The sequence below is a fragment of the Alosa pseudoharengus genome, unplaced genomic scaffold (genome assembly GCF_046254945.1).
Source record: "Alosa pseudoharengus isolate Yale_2024_CS ecotype anadromous, Long Island Sound unplaced genomic scaffold, YU_APseudo_1.1 YU_APseudo_1.1_scf_23, whole genome shotgun sequence".
NCBI lineage: Eukaryota > Metazoa > Chordata > Actinopteri > Clupeiformes > Clupeidae > Alosa > Alosa pseudoharengus.
In genome coordinates this window covers 16,323,069-16,343,159 of record NW_027468685.1, presented here as the reverse complement: position 1 = coordinate 16,343,159, position 20,091 = coordinate 16,323,069, and the positions used below count along the sequence as shown (strand labels likewise).

At 43.7% G+C, this 20,091-nt stretch overlaps 1 protein-coding gene across 1 annotated transcript; it reads right to left on the bottom strand.

Annotated features, from left to right (window-relative positions):
- Positions 1 to 7,030: 7,030 nt before the first annotated feature.
- On the bottom strand, positions 7,031 to 20,085 carry recql4 (RecQ helicase-like 4). The gene is made up of 24 exons (XM_076301801.1): positions 19,771 to 20,085; positions 19,527 to 19,560; positions 19,291 to 19,391; positions 19,008 to 19,154; positions 17,403 to 18,682; positions 16,972 to 17,071; positions 16,605 to 16,767; positions 16,037 to 16,162; positions 14,528 to 14,689; positions 14,103 to 14,195; positions 13,652 to 13,788; positions 13,236 to 13,319; positions 12,731 to 12,919; positions 12,103 to 12,285; positions 11,530 to 11,725; positions 10,866 to 11,143; positions 10,505 to 10,642; positions 9,672 to 10,056; positions 9,308 to 9,437; positions 8,812 to 8,972; positions 8,378 to 8,567; positions 7,907 to 8,075; positions 7,481 to 7,589; positions 7,031 to 7,325 (listed from the first exon to the last, which is right to left on the bottom strand). Exons 1-24 carry the CDS (start codon positions 19,855 to 19,857, stop codon positions 7,204 to 7,206), a joined length of 4,764 nt encoding a protein of 1,587 aa, XP_076157916.1. The 5' UTR covers positions 19,858 to 20,085; the 3' UTR covers positions 7,031 to 7,203.
- Positions 20,086 to 20,091: the final 6 nt, after the last annotated feature.

Sequence of the window (20,091 nt, the reverse complement as noted above, 5' to 3'; positions counted from 1 at the left end):
CACAGATTTTTCTCGGGGTTTTGGGTTTTGAAGAGGCTGGGAACTGGCAGAAAATGGGCTTTTGCCTCCGAGTTTGTGTTGGCAGCGTGCCCATCGCAATGGAACCATTTAACGGGCCTAAACAGTGCCAGGGACTGGGAGCATGAAGGACTATGTTAAGTGATCTGAGGCTGTCGTCACCCTACGAGCCGGGCCCTCTGATCCCATTAGTTCCACAATGGCCTCACAGTTAACCGTGGCAACAATCACAAGGCTAATCCAAGCTAGCATTCAGGCCCTCACGCCATGTTTCACACCATAGCTTTCACAAGCTGTTGACTCTATTATGAATTCAAAGACGGAAAAAAGAGGGGAGAGACACCAGAGATGGAGGGACAGTGAAGACAGACTGATGGAAAGAGCAAAACAGGAAGGGAAGTTTGAAAACTTTTAAACAGTGGCAGAAGTTGTAGGCCTAAACATAACAGATATGCCTATAAGAGTTTGGTCATTAATAACATAAACATTTGTTAAGGCAGTTTTAAATTGTGCTTAGTTATTAATCTTCCTTATCAGTGATTGAACGAAAAACAACATTTGTGAGGGTAAAATGGAATTTAACCTGCTTTTGCTTTGACACGTGTTTCTATAAGATTTTAAACCAGAGAGGGTTGAAGCGGAGGATCTTTGCTTAAACCTTTTGAATTAAAATTGAATCTTCTGTTAGAGCTGAACTAGTTCATGATTTTCTTCTTCTTACAAATCATGTGCTGTGTGCCGATAGAAATGTTCTTAACCTAGTTTTAAATGTCCTTAGTTTCTAAACCTAATGTTCCAACTCATTGGACTGAAAGATACAATGATACAATATAAGGACACTAAGTGAAAACAAGTCTTGTTTTCACTTAGTGTCCTTATATTGTATCATTGTATCTTTCAGTCCAATGAGTTGGAACATTAGTGATTGTCTCTTTGGTGCACAGACTTTGTCTCTGTATCCAGATTGCCTGATGCATATGAGACCTCTCTGCAATGAATAAACAAGGACAAACTTTATCTTAAACTCTCAGTATTTATAGATCTCTAAGTAAAATTTCTTTCACACACTACAGTAAAAAGTCAGACAGTAGATATGGCTTCTGGAGAGCCTGTTATATTATCTACGGTCCTCATAATGTTTTTCATAATCAGCAGGTTGGCAGCTATACAGAGGAAAACAGAGGAATTGTAATTGAGCATTTCAGCCCAGCTGGGAGTAATGGGATGATGATCCAGATTAACATCTCAGCAAGCATGGCAAAGATAGCAGTTCAAAAGCTCATGATCAAGGTCAGATCTGGACTTCAACTGAAGTTCGGGCAGCCAAGTACAAGTAGTTCACTGGCTTAGCAGTTGAGAGAAATGTAATGGAAAAATAGCACACACACAGATTTCCAATAAGCCTCCCATTACAACGCAGTGTCTAGGTCAAAGCTTACACTTTTTGGCCAAATTTGACATTTTTCTCATAGCCTCGTTCTCAGCTTGAAAATCTCTGCTTCTGATTTGTTATGGAGAAAGTGTGAAATAGTATTAAACCAGTACTGACACGATATAAGCATGTTTACAGCACAAGTCCAGACACATTACTTGTTACATCATGTTTAACATTAACTGACACAGCACATGGTTATATGATCTGCCCAATCAGATTTCACTGTGAAATGTGAGTGTGCCTCAAAGGTGTTCCTCTGTCAGCGTCCATATTTGATGGGATGTGGGAAAACCCATCATATGGTGAAATAAAACATCTTAGATTACTGCTCCATTTTTACCACCTTCGGTGAAATTTCACTGATTTAAGATTATGATACATGCTTTTGCTTGCTTCTCATTTTGCAAATTTGTAAAGTGTACTTGTAATTGTGTAAAGTGAAACACATACCGGTTCAGTAGTTATCCATTACTTAAGTTTCTTTGAGAAGATGAGAGAAGTGTAAAGAAGGGTAAACATCAGTGCAGCTCAGTACCTGGTTCCTTCCACACACACCGTTGGGAATTGTGGCCAAATAGTGCAGTGTTCGTTTCATCAGACCAGATGATTTTACCTCTCATGGTCTGATAGTCGTTCAGGTGTTTTTTTGGCAAACTCCCAGCAAAAAATGACCTCCATCTGTCCACTCTACCATAGGCCTGATTGGAGTGCTGCACTGATGTTTGTCCTTTACGCTTCTCTCATCCTCTTTTCAAAGGAACTCAAAGGATCTCATTCATAGTGACCATTGGGTTCTTTGTTACCTGTCTGACCAAGTTCCTTCATCCCGGATTACTCAGTTTGGCTGAGCGGCCAGATCTAGGAAGACTGTTGGTTGTTCTATACTTTTCCATTTGAGAATGATGGAGGCTACAATGCTCTTGGGTACTTTCAATGCTGCAGAAATGTTCTTGTATCCTTGCCCAGATCTGTGTCTTCACACAACCCTGTCTCGCAGGGCTACGGACAATTCTCTCGACCTTGTGGCTTGGTTTTCACTCTGACATACACTATCAACTGTGAGACCTTATATAAAGAGATGTGTGCCTCTCCTAATAATGTCCAGTGAATTCATTTAGGCACAGATGGACTCCAATCAAGTTGTAGAAGCATCTTAAGGACCATTGATGCACCAGAGCTCAATTGCAAGTGTCATAACAAAGGGTCTGAATACTTAGTAAATGAAATATTTAAGTCATAACACTCCAAACACCTACTATTTTGTGGAGTCTGACTTAAAAGGGTCTGAAAACTTTCCGGTTGCACTGTACATGATTTATCATGTTAAAAATGAAGAGAAAACAGACCCATGACCAGTACTGAAACAGAAACTTCCTTATCAGACATCAAACTCCAGTTCACAGACCAGATAGGCCTCTCTATTATTCAACAGAGGGAAGATGATACTTTCAAAAATATTATAACATGACTCAGGGCTACTCATGACAAGTGTTATACAATCTAACAAAAATGTTCCAAAAGAAAAAGCTTCATGTAGCCTAAATGCTTGGGAAACGAATTATTGAAGACCCACCAATTCCATTCTACTAGTACTACGTGGTGGAGATTGAGAGAACCCAAAAAGTATCAAACTTCCATGTACCATGGTGTTAGTGCATTCTGACATTGTAAACGTTATTGATGAAGAGTGAAACGCAGTTTGCAGTAAAGCTACTATTCATTGGTTACATTTGGGTGCCCCCTCTGTCCTTTGGTGCCCTACGCAAAGTGCGTGATGCGCGTGGTGGGAGCGGTGGCACTGCCAGGCTACACAATCTTTTTCTGCATTTCTAACCCTTTATTCTCTTTAATTCAAGTTCACAGCTCAAAGCTGTCATGCACTAGAAGAACATAGTTTGTGTTTTATCAAGAATAAAAAAGATTAGCGTGGCACCACTTTAGATGTTTCATTAAATGACTTGTGCTATTTCGCGAGGCATAGTGAGATCTTTCGGTTTCGCACACAAAGTGCACTAACTATTATGTTCTTCATATCCTTGTCTCTGACAAGCTAAAAATAATGAGCGTAGGCTTATGTCCATCCCGCAGATAGAGTCCGACTTTGAGTCTGCTGCAGCCACAGTCATCTTCAACCAGTATCAGGAGATACGTTCTACTATTTTGCGCGGATTTTTTCTCGTCTGTTGTTCTCGCGGTGGTGTTTGCAAATATGTATCAAAACAAAACAACCGCTTAATTTTGGGTTAAAATGCATTGTAACGCGCGTTACTGAAGTTTGTACCGAGTAAATATTACCCAATTTTTTTTTGTAATGCCTTACATTACCGCGTTACCGCAAACAGCAATATATTACAGTAATTACATTACTTTTGTAACGCATTACTCCCAACACTGATAACAACCCTGTGCGAGGTCAGCTCCCGTAATCCTGCCCAGTCTCACGCGTCTCACACATCCTCAGGAGACAAAAGAGGGGCACACTTACACTGACAGGACTGACAGGGACGAATCTCACCCCCACAGATCAATACTCCCCCATTGCCTGCTGGGAGGCCTTAAACTACAGACAGCTCCAGACCTGATAATAGAGGAATAAAATAGGAGGACATGTGAAATACTGAAAGCAACATGATGTAAAAATTTGGGGTTTACCACTGATCTATAAAGTTCTTTATAGATCAGTGGGGTTTACCCATTGGCGTCAATTTTCAATGTAATGGGTAGGCTACACCTTTAGTGTAATTTGCTTTTGTGTCAATTTTTTAAAATGATGATAAAGGCATACTCAGTGTGTTGACAAGTGACACGGCATACACCATACCATACAACAAACACCGTACATACATTGTGCAGTACTTGGTGTGATAGAGACGCCATTCCCACCATTATAAATAACATCAAAAAGTTACATCAAAGAGTTTGAAGCCACTATTTTAAAGAGATGAATGAATGAATGAATGAATGAATGAATGAATGAATGAATGAATGGAAAATAAGTAAGTAAATAAATAAATAAATAAATACATCCATCCATTCATTGCATTCATGTATTTATTTATTTGTTTTCCATCCATTCATTTATTCATCTCTTTAAAATAGTGGCTTCAAACTCTTTGATGATATACATACATACATACAAAAACAAAAGTGTCTCTTTAATGGCAAAGATAAGTGGTGGAATTATTTCTTATTACGCAGAGCAAACAGCTTTACCGTTCACACATTAGCTGTAGACTGGCTTTTAACTGAATACATGATCCGGACCATATCCTGAATTGATGCTAGGCCAGGGGTGGGCAAACTGCGGCCCGCGGGCCGGATCCGGCCCGCCAAGCACTTTCATCCGGCCCGCCGAGCATTTCATTTAGTTATCAGGCTGCTCGCTATTTTTTTCCTGCGATAGAGACGACGTTGGTTAGCTTTACTGCAAACTGCTTTTCACTCTCCTTAGATAACGTTTACAATGTCAATGTCAAAACATCATGTTAAATAGAGATAACATCATGTTAAACTAAGTTAACTCTTAGTTATCTCCTTTGCAGCAGATCTAACGTGAACATTATGCAATCCATTTAATTGGGAACGCGTCTGCACTCACGAGAGGGAGAGAGAGCCGCAGGTTCCAGCTGGCTTGTGATTGTTGATAATTGATATCTCCTTATAAGAAAGTTTTAAAAGGAAATCATGAAGGCAACAGTAGTTCCCACTACTGACCATTTAAAAACTGTGAGAGGGCCCAGCCGTATGTACAGCACTAGCCATAGCGGAGCAGGCAGAAGATAATTGAGAAATAAACGTGAATTAAAGCGACTGTCTTAAAGCGACAGTGCACAATTTATACATTTGTTAAACAGCATAAAATTAGCAGTATTTTTAAGCAATTCATATTTTAAAGCAAATACTTCTCATACTAAATTATAGGCTATAAAAAAAATATTTTTTTATGCGTGTGTCGTGGGGGGGGTGGGGGGGGGGGGGTGGGGGTGTTTGTTGTGCGGCCCGCCGGCCAATTTTCAAAACCCAATGTGGCCCTTGAGCCAAAAAGTTTGCCCACCCCTGTGCTAGGCCATATTTTTTATTATAGCCTAGATATATTGTTGTGACTACCTGATCTAGTGAATCGGAGTCCTAATAATTCTACTCTGGTCTATCTTGACAAAAGAATGAGAGGTTTTGGATTAGCCTATGTTTTGGATGATTAGATAGATTTGATTACAAAGTAACTGATTGTAAATCAAGGTCTGGCCTATGTTACAGCCTACCGCTTAGAAATGGTACTAAAACGCAAGCTGTGACAATTTTAGAAGGCATCCTACCTTTCGTCTAAAAAGGTAGAAGTGCTCCCTCTACTGGGTAGCCTACGTCTTAGCTTTGCGAAAGCAGGTTTTAGGAGAAAGGTTTCGCTCAGTTGAATGATGATCCATCCAGTGAGTGATCATATAGTTAATAATAGACCTATGCCTTTTTGTATAGGCCTATGTATAATCTGCTCAGTATTTATAGCATAGCTCCATGATATGCAATTATGATTTGTGTGTGTAGGCTATCTTTCAATAAAGCGATGCTAAATGTTGTCGACTTGCAATTGCATGAGGTGTCTGAACATAATGCCTAGGCCTTTTCTAATGACCCAAAAAGAAAGCCGCCTGTTTGTAGTTGCTGTGTATCCTACTCATTTTATAAAGTAGGCTACAGTGTGATACTCATGTAAATCTACTACCAAAAGCAATCAATAATCGTGGCGGCAGGTGTGGATTGCAGATAGGCCTACGCAACAATGAAGCTATTTTAGAATTCCAGAAGGATTTTCGGAGATCTTGCATAGCGAGAAATAAAACAATAGCCTACTACGAGTTGTTTCATGATGAGTGGTCGATTTGGAAGAGTGCGGAGCCCATCCAGCTGTAGATGGGGACGTGAGGCAAGTCGTCACGCAGTGACATATGTATCCTGCTCTGTGTATATTTTTGACATAGGTCTATATAAGACTCTTTCACTGTATTTTTCCAATAAAAGGGCGAAACAACTGGGCCTACTTGCGCGAAACGCGAGAGAGGTCGCTCCAGAACCAGACGCCGTCTGGTAAGTTGAGAGATTTAATTTTAACACTCAATTAAAGGTAGCCTACTCCAAAGTTTTAACATTAGAAATATTTAGGACTTTAAACGAATCAAGCGAAATGCAAATGAAGGATCTCAATGCCATGCCATTGCGCCTAGACGATCCATGTGACAGAAAACTCCAGACTGAACAAATTCAAGATCTTTGGCAGCGACGCCCGGAGGCGAGCCAATGAGGATGTTATGCAGGAGATGGCCGTGCAGATCGTTCACCTGGCTGACTTGAACTTACAAGATCGTAATCAACCCTCCCCTGAGAGGACAAGGAGAAATTCAGTGGCATAGACTGGTCACAGAAAAATAAGTTTGGATCAGACTTCATTTAACGTAAATATAACATCAATACAAGATACTGACAACACAAAAAATGTGTTCTTTCTTTTACATCGTTTATTGTGATGCTTTGAAATTTAGCAAAACCTACTTATCTGCCGTATAAATCAACATAAAAACACACTTAATACAAAATCCACATTTTATTCATATGAAAATACTTCAAAGCACAAAAACATCATACACATTATACAACTCTAAAAATGTACACCAACAGATACATATATACAGAGAGCAGCACAATCAAGTTCACTATAAAATGGTGACTCAAAAAAGCCACTCAAGTTCATCCTCTCATCATTTTGTCCTTATTATTTCTTGTGTGGCAAAGCGGATGATTTCATTGAAATCAAACTGAATGTACTTCCTCCAGTACCGACGGTCCCTGCCATAAATCTGGGCAGGATAGCATGGGCTCCCTAAGACATATAAAATAGAAAAGCAATTAGATTAGATACCATCAAAATGGAGACACTCAGTCTCCAGCATTATGGCACATGGCACTCAAGGATGGAAAACCACAAAGAATAGACACATATCAACATTTCCATTTTCCCCTCCTCCCGAAGCTTACCAATTCCATGAAATATCCTTGCCACTGCCCTTCCAGAGAACTTCTCGTCGCTGCGATTGGCCAGGAAACCTCGGATGTCGGCACGAATCTGGCCCTCCCAATCTTTCATCTGATGAAGGACAGATAAATGAAATAGACAAAAATAAATTAAAACACATAAATTAAAGAAGACAACAAATAATGTTCACAATGTTTTCTCTGGCACCCTGTCATTTCAACATTTCATTACTAGTTTAGCGGTTTTATAGTTTAATAGTTTCAAGGCTCCTTGACCAAATGACAAGCTTAAGCTACATTTACAGTACGTCTCTGTACTCACACACACACACACACACACACACACACACACACACACACACACACACACACACACACACACACACACACACACACACACACACACACACACACACACACACAGCGTACCTTGAATTTGTTAAGCGAGTTGTCCTCTTCGTCCTCATCCTGCTGGAACTCTTTGCTCAGGTCCAGATCTCTCCTCTTGTCGAAGTACTCACTCAGCAGCTCTTTGAGTTTCAGGCTCCTCTCCTCGTCCAGCTCATCCATGCAGAAGCTGCAGTTCCGGTATGCAACACTAGAAGGACAAATGTAAGGTGTTACATAAAAAAAGATTAAAAATTAAATGTTTTTTACTCAGCATTTTAGAGTTAAGAGAAGTTCCCCAGAAAACTGATCTCAATTATGTAATTGTTGTGACAGCCTTCTAGAGAGAATAACTCCAAAGTAATAATACATTAACCATACTAGCACATTACCATATAGCTATTATAGGAACCTGTAGTACTACCATCAGTATACAATCACAGTATTACTACTACCAGTGTAATAGTATAGCATCACTCCCCATTTAGAGCCTTCAAGCATTGGCGAGCTGACCTGCGAAAGGCTTTGAAACAGGCTTTGAGTTGGTAGAGTTGTGTCCTCTCCTGGGCCACCACACGCCCGTGCAGGAACGCACACACCTGGTCCATCTCGTCCGGGCTTAGGTCACCGTAGGAACGGAAGTAGAAGGACAGGCTGCTGAACTCGACATGGATGCCAGTCCTCCCTGTGCCACCAAACGACCCTGAGGCAGAAAGTGACCCGTTTAAAAGCTAATACTATGTAGAAATAACTAATAAAACTCATATTGTATGAACATGTAATGAAACTAATATTGTATCAACAACTAATGCTCACACTCAATGATAGAAAATTAGTAACTTTTTTCCTTCACTGAAACATGAATAGATATGCTTTCCCCATCTCATGTGGACATACACACAGTAATACATGGTCTGTCTGACTGACTGACTGACTGACTGACTGACCAGAGCCCCACTGGAGCTGCCGCAGTCCTTTCTTGACCAGGTACAACTGCCAGCCCATGGTGTCGGCCAGCTCCACCACGTCGAAGTCCAGCGAGCTGCAGCTCTCCACGCGCTCCCCTGCCATCCTCATCCGCGCCAGGGCCACCGCGATGGGGGGACAGCTAGCAGCAACACAGCACAGGGCAGAGTTACACAGGGGGAGACAAACAAACAAACACCAGCTCACAGGGGCAAACACACACACACACACACCACACACCACACACACACCACACACAAAAAATGTGAATGTTGCTATTGCTGTGATGATCTACCAATTAATTCAACTGAAAAAAAAATAAACATTTTAGTAAACAATTGAGTGATAACAGTAAGACAGAAGAGGTCACTGACTTTACATCAACATTCCTGACACACAACAAGGTAATCAAACAGAAATACACATCACATACTGTACACACACATAACCACACAAATGAGCACTGCAGTTCTGTACATTTTGGTGAGTTTGCGCAGCTGTTGGGAGCCTCCATAGCACTGCAGGTTGCAGTGGGAGAGGGTCGGGTGGAGCAGCTCCACCCAGCGCTGAGGGTGCAGCTCCAGGTAGCACAGCAGCGTCTCCAGACCTGTGAATACAAATAGGGTCGACCTCGGGCTTACAACTTTAAAAACAGAGACGCAAGAAAGGCTAAAGCAGAAGGACGAAACTTTGCCTGCCTAGAATCAGGTCATTTGGGCACCGGGTGTATGTACCTCCAACCCTTAAAGGGGAAATCCGAGTTTTCACAAAGATCTCCGTTTCTCACCAAGTACTGTCGGTATGAAACAAAAGGAAAACAATGCTCAAGTTGCAAAATCACCTTCTTCGGTGATGTCCAGGGCCTCTACCGTGTCCTGCATTGGGATAGCCCTCTCGTGGGTGTGACAGACTCTCTCTGTGACGGTCAGTTCCTTCTCTCCCTCAGTTGTCTCGAACTTGCCATCTCCAAACTCCTCCTTGCTCTCCTCTTCAGGCATCTCTGCCATGTCCTTGTGGTCAGTGTGAGAGATGGTCTGTTGGGGTTGGGCTGTTGTTGCTGTGCTTGGCGGGAGACTCTGCTCCTCTCTGCCGGTGGTCTGGCCAGGTGTCTCCTCCATGGGCATATCTTCAGGTGCCTCTGTCTCTCTCTGCTGCCCTTGCCCATCTTGGGTTTCTTCACAAGCGTCCATCATCTCAAGCATCTCGTCATCGTCCACTTCCATGGCCTTCCGGAAGAAAACACAGATTTAGCTATTTGTTTGAAAGGATGTGCCTTCCCAGTCTTCGTTTGAGGTTCTAACCCTAAATGATTTAAGATTCCAAGCTAACTACCCAAATGTAATGAGGTTGCACACATGGTCTTTATAGAACTGGACTCATCTCTAGTTCACCTGTTTATTTTTGGCCAAGTCAAAAACAAACATGTCAATATTTCGAAATGTTGGCATGTTTGTTTTTGTGTGCAACCTCATTACCTTTGGGTGGTTAGTTTGAAAACACAGATTTAATTGGAGTGACAAAGGATTAATTGTGAGTTCTTACTTGTTCTTATTCACTCAATTGTCACCACAAGGCACAAGGAGGATAGGTAAGATAAGGTGAATTCTGATGAACATGAAAATGAAATGAACAGGGAATAAAAAGTGAACACAGATCAATAAGGGGCAGGGAGACCTTAGCCATTTCCTGATGCTTCTGATGAATCTGTCTGCACTTGCAAGGTGGGAACACCTTCTGTACGAGCTTCTTCACAGTGATGTAGTCCACAGTGTCTGAGTAGATGTGCCTTCGCAGCTCATGCAGGTCCCCACCCTAAATAGGGAGTAGAGGTCAACAATCTAGTGTCAGAGCAGTCAGTTACGATATTGAAGCAAAGCACTAACACATCAAATATATGACATTTTCTTGGTTTCACACTGTTGAAGGAGCATTCAGTATTTTAACAATACACTGCTAAAAATGCTAAAAACATAGCACTGAAACGTGCGATTCTCAGTGCAGACTTCAATTATAAATTCTTCAGCTGAGGTCTGACCTCGGGGTCTAGGAAGAGGTGACAGTGGGCAGGCTCGCTGTCTCGTCCGGCGCGCCCAATCTCCTGCACGTAGCTCTCGAAGCTCTTGGGCATGTTGTAGTGGATGATGCCGCGCACGTCGGACTTGTCCAGGCCCATGCCGAAGGCCACGGTGGCCACCACCACCCGCAGCTCGCCGCACATGAAGTTGTTCTGGACGCGGCGTCTCTCTGAAGCGGACATTCCTGCGTGGTAGGACTCGGCGATCCACTTCAGCGGCTTGCGGATCTTCTTCCTGGCTGTAGAGGCACAGCGAGGGCAAAGGGACACAAAGATGAAGCATGAAAGTTCATTTTTCTCGCATTCTACTCTTGGTTATCAGTACACTGACCCATTACAGCAATAATTGCAAATATATGGATATTATATATCCACATATTCATAAATCCATACATTTGCAGAGGATAAGCTCAAATTTCTAAATTCCTTTAAAAGTAACATTAGTTCACATTACTGTTATACATGTCATATAATTTCTCTGTCACTGTTCGATAAAATGATTTAGATCATTCATGTATTATCTGGAGTCCCTGTAAATTGAACCTATCTTTCTTATCCTACTTATTACACTTATTGATTAACAATAAATAATACAATCCATATCATGTGGCGGACCAACATGTACCCAAAGCTTTCTTCTTCCTGCCCACAGGATTGTCCTCCACCTCTTTACGGGGGACGGCGGGCTCCTTGACTGTCACCCCCTGCAGGCAGGTGCGCAGAAGTGCCGAGATGCGTGTGGTCTCCTCCCGCCTGGTGCAGTAGACGATGATGGACTCCAGCGCCCCAAAACGCTCACCCTTCAGCAGAGTCACCAGGGCCTAGGGGGAGGGGAAGAGAATGCCACAGCCGTGAGCCATGCAGGCAGGTGATGATCAGACTTGGCAGGTAAACCAGCATATCCATTTATAGAAATACCCCTAAAATATATCCAAATGTTATGGCCAGTTGTAAGGCATTGTTGATTTCATACTGTGCAAAATCTTCTCGTCCATCTATAATGGAGCACCTGGACCAGTGCAGTTGTATTCTCCCCCAGAGACACGGGTTCAAGGCTGGGTGGAGTAATTATTCACTCCATTCGCTACACACACTACACTACCTTGATGATTAAATATATGACCAATGCAAACATTTCAAATTACTGTAAATATTCTCTCTCAATGAATAAAGACTATAAAAGTACTATGGGATGCACCTGATCCTTATCTCGGTCCATGGAGACAGACAGCTGCAGGTTGTGTGGCACGGCAGCGGAGCGCACGGCGATGCCATCCTGGTCTGTGATGTCCAGATGCTGTGCGATGTCCAGGGCCGTGGAGAGAGTGGCCGTGGCCGTCAGACCCAGCAGACAGCGAACCCCCAGACGGTCCCTCAGCACCTACAGACCACAAAGATCAAAGAGAGTTGGAATGAGTTGGAATGATTTATCTTAATAATAAAACCAATAATAAAAACAACAACATTTATAATAATAATAATACTAATAATAATAATAATATCTTAATAATGAAATATAAATGTAAAAATAATAGTATGAATAATTAATGTAAATATAGAGGCCTATTGACTAAGTGGGCATCTATTATGTTCGATTCATATTAATACAAATGCTACAACATGTACACAGTTACACTATAGAGAGAGTATGGAGGTAGTGATTGTAAATAGGAAAGCTTTGATTGGTTAAAATGTCTTTGTCACCATTATTGAACACCTCTATCTGCCTTTAAATGAGGTGAAACTGTTCGGACAGGGTTATAGTAAAATAGTCTTTTGGCACTGCTTTACAGACACTGACCTCAGTCCAGTATTATTCTCTTTACCTTGCACAGTCGGAGGTAGCAGGGCCTGAAGTTGTGGGACCACTCGGACACGCAGTGGGCCTCGTCGATGCAGGCAAACGCCACTGGGGGGAGCTGGTCAGCTGGGGGCAGGCAGCCTGCGCCTGAGTGGCCCCCACCCACCAGCGCCTCGGGGGAGAGCAGCAGCACATGCACCTGGCCTGCCTTCACCTGTGGGGTAGTTTACGTCTTGGTTTAGATATCACGGTTCACTGCACTGTTTTTGCTTGATCTAATATAAGTCAATGGAAGCTTTTTAGAGTAGGACAGTACAGCTTGCACATCATGATATGTACTTGTATTTCGTCCAGGTCAGTCAGCTGTAAGGTTTCTAATATAACTAATATAACTGCATTAATAATATAACAAATAATTGTATATAATAAAATGCAGACAAATAATGGTTACATTGGTTAACTCTGACTTCCCTGATATTTTGAAAGAACTTTTTTTTACTATTATCAGTAAAGAAGGAAAGTTTACCTACCTTTTCTATGGCAGTTTCCCTCTGTTTCCTTGACATGTTAGAGTGAATGGCAGCAGCCTTGAGATTGGGAGGCAACCCTGACAGCTTGAAGAAGACAAGAAAAAAAATTAAACATATGTTAAAAATAAATAAATTGGTTTCTGAGAAAGCATGATCCCTACCTTAGCCTCAGAATTCATCTTAATCAAACCACCAACCCCACCTCTTTGGAATACTTTTCAACAAACTCTAAAAATCTATTCCGACTCCCCCCCCCCACACACACAAAGACATGTTAATTATTATTATATTTTTTTACCTATTTTAATAATTTCATTAATATCTAATTTGTTTTATTTGTGACTATCATCATTGAAAATGAGGGCTTTCCATCCTCAGTGAATTTCCAAAAAATGACATAAAGGTTGAATCCATACCTGATCATCCATGAGGGAGACCAGAGGAGAGACCACAAGTGTGATGCAGTTGGACCTCTGGGCATAGAGATACGCTGGGAGCTGGTAGCACAGGGATTTGCCCATCCCAGTAGACAACACCACAAGCGTAGACAGGCCTGAAACATTAGCACAGGTGAATCATACAGTAATTTGCTGTGTATTAGCCGCATTGTGTATAAACCGCAGGACAGTGTTTTATGCCAGTTAAAAGAAACAAAACCATATTAATACCATATTAACTGCCCAAGTGTATTAACCTCGTAGCTGAAGAAATTTAGCAAAATCAATGTATAAGCTGCAGCTAATAGTTGGGAAATTACAGTATGATTGATGCATGACTCCACAGTCCACTCACTATGAACAGCTCTCCGCACTATTAAAGGAAAAGAGTAGCGATCAGAAAGTAACCTGAGAGAGTTAATATATTTACCAGATAGGATTCGCATTATGGCCACCTCCTGTCCGGGCCTGAAGGATTTGTATCCAAAGTCCCTGAGGGCCTCCAAGACTTCCTCTGGAGCAGCTGTGAAGAGGTGGATATATACATCCTCAATATACACACACTCATGCCACGGAGACACAAACAAAATCTACATTTGTGGGTGTGTGTGTGGGTTGGCCTGTTGATTGATTGGCCGGTTTGAATGAATTGATTCTAAGGTAATGAAATCATTTGAGCAATACAGCATTAGGTCATCCAATCTGAATTCATTTTGCTGCACAGTATTTAATGAGAAAACAGAAAACACAAAATAAATGTGTGTAAATGTGTGTCTGCATAGCTGTATCATGCTGGCACCACTGATCTATGATTGTGATTTGTATGAGGATGTGTCTAATAAACATGTGGAATACCTCTGACTTTGCCATCCTCATTGAGGCCGTAGAGGGGCTCCATTGGAGGCGGTGGGGGAGGCCGCTCATAGTCCGGTCTGATCACGTTCAGCAGGACCTCTTCCTGCTTGTCCTCCTGGTCATCTGCATCATCCCCCACATTCGGTGGTGGGGGTGCTACCACTATATGCGAGGACCCAAAATAACGTAAAGACGTGGCCTTCAACAGACTTGAGCAGACAGATTTCATTACTCAAACACTTGAGCCCTTTGGTCATTAATTTGCCCTTCCTTGGTGTGAGAATATCAATAGTTGATGAGCGTAAGATTTTATTTTCAAGATCTTGTTTATTCAACATTTGTGGAGTTACAATGTGCATTTCAAATGGCTGGGCTGAAGAAATATGCACTGTCTCTGCACCACGTAGTTCATAAAAGTTGCATTCCAAACCACAGTATTCCTCCAAGACATTATGAGCTATGCCTAGTACGGACACGCATTAACTTGAAATCCTATACGGATTTGTATTTGCATGTTGCGACATCGGCGCGAAAAGTTATTTCGATCAGGGCCTTCTGTGCAATATCAATGGCCATACAGAGTGTGTGCGGTGAAGGAGAGGGGGAGGGATAGCATGAGCACTTTGACCTTCTGGCACGAGGGGCGAGCCCATGACATCATGGCCAGACAGTCGGGGAGCTGGTAAGCTCATCTAGTCCCCCGACCACAGGCCTAATGCGGTCTTGGCTTTGGCCCGCTTCTGCGGAATCACTTCTGCACTGGACATCGTCCGCGTGTGGGGCGAGATTTCCAAAAAACGCTGTGAAAATGAGCCCGGTAGAGCGTGCCCTCGGGAATTGGGCGGCTGTATGCGGCGGTAAGAGCAGGACCAGGAGCAGCAAGCGAGCGACAGCCGGCGGCCGCTGCTCCTCCTCCCTCAACCCCCTTACCGCCCCAGCACCCTCCCCGACTCGTACTTCAATTCATGCGAGACGCCACTTGCGGTTGAGCGAGACCTTAAGTATCCAGAGAGGGCTAAAGAGCTGGTCGGACTTATGTGGTTTGATCTTGCGCTGATCAGGTCCTCGCGCGTCATTTGCAGACTTTCTCTTTCTTTCTTTTTTTTCTTCTTTCCTTTCCTTTTGTGGAATGAAGGGCTTTGACGTTTCCAGTCGGCTTGGCTATGCTACGGCACAAGTCACCATTGAAATCCATTATTTTCAAGTCAGACATATAAACTTTCCGGCGATAAACCCCTGCCAATGGATCAACGGCTCGGGCTGCCAAGGGAAGAAGTACCCTATGCGACAGCAGAAAACCAGGAGGGTCAGCACGTCAAGAAAGGCCTCAGGCCTGATGGGGATTGTATTATCCGAGCAAAATGGTGACAGAAAATGATTGGGTGTGCGTGTGTGTGGGGAAAAGGGTCAAGACTGTGCTCAACCGCAGTAGGGCACTCCGACCAGAAGACGTGCAGAACACTCTCTCTCTCAGCAGCACGTGACGAGAGGTCACGGTCACTGACTCACCTATGGGCTCCGAACGCAGAGTTCCAGTCGCCCGGGCAACCTCCTCCAGGGTGGGCAGCTCGAATGGCTCCTCTTCCTCCGGAGTCGCACCGTCAGCGGCGCCACTGTCCACCGCAGGAGCCGGAGCTGGGGGGGGATTCACAGGGGCATTAACAGCAAAGAAGCAGGCATTCCTCATGTCTTGCTGTACAACATGGCAATACACTTATGGGAGCGCAGAGCATAATTCACTAGTTAGGGGAGGCATTGGAATTGATTCTCCGGCCAAGAACGGACAGAATTGTCTGGTTGGTTAAAAACACTGGCGACTGTCATGTGCATGTAAGCGAAGTGATGTCTAGCTGTGAGAGAGCATACATTTAATGGGTGAATAGACTTGCTGAGCATTAAATCTAAGATTTAGGCCTCAAGACCATTTTTGCCTTTTGCAAGCTCAGCATGGGTCATGTGATTGATGTGAAAGCCGTATGGTATCTGGAATCATTGGGGTTGTCAAAAACCAAGACTACTTCACTAGGTGGCATAAGAGACGGATTTCCTACGGTCATATGGTAATGCCTGTCCTTACCTCTACCCATGCAGTTCATAGCCCAGTGGCCTGTGCCGCCACACTTAAAGCATGTATCTCCTTGGCGATTGAAACCGCTAAAGCCTCCCCGGCCTCGGCCTCCACCTCGAAATCCGGGCCCTCCAAAGCGCTCGCCCTTCAGCTGGAATTTCTGCATGTACATCTGAAATGACACCACTCACATAAGCAACCACCACTCTCTCCATCTCGCCTTTGACTCTTGTCATACATCATAGACACCAAAATACACAGAGGTGTCACTCTTGAAACAGGTGTGAAACAACTACTTACTATTTATTATATATATATATATATATATATATATATATATATAAAAAAAAATTTTTAATTCACTGTTTTTGTTCACCTGTTTACGAAGTCCAGCCCCCCTTAAGGCATATCCTTTGACATGAGACTTTTTCTTCAAGTTGATTTTCACAAAGTTGGCGTCTGTATTTTTGGTGCCTCTGGTAGTGTGGAGAAAGAACACAAGAAATACAGTTTATAAATAGGAAAAGTGGCCTTACTGTGTCTCATAGGAATGGGGGAGGTCATCACTCAGAATGAATAAAGGGGTACTAAATAAAATGACTAAGTGCTGGAGATGTCTGAGGGCCTAACAGGCATGGCAAATTGAGCCATCCGTGACTGAAACTCATCACACTCCCACAGCATTTTTCACCTGGCCGTCACTGAGGAGCCGTTCCAAGATCCGTGATCACACGGATCACGCGGAGCGTCAGTTACTGAGTGAGACGAAACACTCGAGCGGTCAACCCCCCAAAAAAAGAAACACACCTTGGCCTCATGGTGTTCTTCACCCTGGAGGAGGAGGAGGCGGCCCGTGCGTCCTCCTCGTCCACCTCCCCCAGCAGGTTCTCCTGGGGGGGCTTCTGCTTTAGCGCTTTCTTCTTCTCCTCCTCCTCCTGCTGCTCCTCGGGGTCGCTGCCGTCTCCTCCGCTTCCTCTGGCCTTCTGTTTCCGCCCACGTGGAGCCCTGGCTTTTTTGGGGCTGTCTGAAGCGCTCGTCGTCTCTCCCTTTTTGGTCGTCCTCCTCCTCTTCTTGGCTGTGCCCTTCTTTTCATCTCCTTCGTCTCCTGGTTTCTGTTCCCCGTCTCCTTTTCCCTCCTCCTCCTCCTCTCCTCCGTCGTCGTCGTCCCTCGGCCTCTTTCGGCCCTTTCTTTGCGGCCCCTTCTTCGACCTCGGTTTCTTACCTTGCTCCTTCGCCTGCTCAGTCTCTTCCTCCTCCTCCTCCTCCTCTTCCTCCTGTCTTTTCCTGGCTCGCGCCCGGGGCTTCTTGGCGGCGCCGGTGCCACTGGCCCGCTCCGCTCTGACCCGCTCCGCTCCTTCTGCTCCTCCGAGACCAGGTCTGGTTTCTCCATCCCCATCTCCTTCTCCTCCTCCTCCATCATTGGGCCTTAATGAGGAGCCGTGGCCCTCGGCCCAGAGACAGGCAGCTCCGACCGGAGACGTTACGCCACCCATCTGTGGCCTGTCGTCTGGAGGCCGCGGACGGGCTGGGGCGTTCCTGGCCGCTCCGTCTCCCGCGGGAGCCGGTTTATTCGGGCTGGCACAGGCCGGCGTCAACTCGGCCGCGGCGGCCGCACGAGGCGATGGAGCGTGGCCACTGCTCGACTCGCCAGAATTCTCCTCCTCCTTCTTCTTCTTCTCCACGTTGCCTGCGACCGGCCGCTCACTGTCGTCCATTTCGTCAAACACCTGACAGCGCTGCAGCCAGCCGTGGTCCACAGACAACAGACGCTTGCTCACCGACTGGCGCAGCTGCTGGGCTCTCTGTGCCAGGCTGGCGGAGGCACCAGGCGTAGTAGGGCACCGTGCTTTGGACGGGGTGAAGGCTGGTGGAGACATGAAAGGCTCATATGGCTCCTCGTTCAAGCCTGTGCTGGCCGTTTGCACAGGCGTGGCACTGGGGTCTGGGCACGTGTTGGCTGGTTTGGGAAGAGGCAGTTCAACATTTGCAGTTACTGCTGGGGGACACGATTCCTCCTGGCTATCCTTCCACGTTTTCAGTGGTGTTCTCCGGGGAGTGAGGGACTTTTTCAAGGTCACCGGTCTGTCCTGGAAAATTTCAGATTGACAGCAGTATATGAATCCTAGTTTCCCATTTATTTTTGAAATTGCATAGTACTACACAATATCCTTGATTAACCCTGTTCATAATCTTAATACACTTCATTTAATTTGAAATGACCTTTATGTTAATATTTTTTTACATATGCAAGTTAGTAAAAAACAATATATTCAATAATAATTCTACATATAAAACTGAAATATATTGATATGGTGCAGTGCCAAACTATATACTACAATAATAGTTTTTGGAAGGAACAGACCATTTGTTTATATTACTTAAAAACAGAATATTGAAAGCAATGTATTTTACCTTGGTCAAAGAACCAAGATTTAATTTTAGCTTCATGCCAAAGTACTGAGCAGAGGCCTGCAAAGATTCCTTTTCTTTTGGGGTGAGCTTCGGAGGAGCAACAGGCATGTTCTTGCGGCTCAGGTGGGATCCCCAGCAGTCTGGTTCCTGCACAGACACATGAAAAATCCCAAACTCCTTCACATCAATATTAAGAAAACTTGACATCTTAAAATAATATATTACATAACAGATACCACAAGGCCCTGTGGTGGGAGCACAAGACGGATATTGTGGAACTCACCTTGGCTGTGATGTTGGTCTCTGGGGTTTGTGTTGGTACTTCATGTTTACTAGTATTGTTCTCTTTAGCTTCTTTCAAGGTACGATATTCTTTGTAGAGCTCTATTGGGCAAATGACATAAGGTAAGCTAAATGACATGCTTGTGGACCTATCATGATCTATTTAAACAACAAGTTAGATTTGTCTTTAAGCTTTCTGATAAACAAAATTACCATACCCATAATAAGACAACTTACTTTTAGTCTCCTCAGGGGCTTTGTCAATGTCATCCTAAAAAAAAAAAAAGATTCAAGAAAATCTCAAAGGAAACAAAGACCGCACACGTTAATGCTAGAGTTCATGATTGTGCATAGCCAAGAACAGTAACGTTAGACATTCTCTGGTAACAGTAAGCGTCAAACATGAGGCTGGCTAGCTGGTTGGTTGGCTAAACCATTATGTCTATGGGCTAAACTGTATTATTACACAGGCCTGACTTACCTTGTTGGGTTTTCGCTTTTGTTCCTGTAAAAATGCGCGCTCCCAGTCTTTAAGAAGAATTTTGACATCATTGTATCTGTCTGACATTTTTAAACCGAACCTAAGATATCGGAATAACTAGAAAATCCAAAGTTAACTTTGCTACCAGATCAATGGTGTTTTGTTGCGATGTGGTTGCTTGAATCCTGCATATTAGACCACTGTCCTCCTTCGGAACTTTTCACCCAGATATGATAAATTCCCGATAGCAGGGATTCATTTTAGATCAACAATCATAGAATGCTAAAGTCTTCTTTTAGCTTGTGTTGTGGTGGCTGTCAT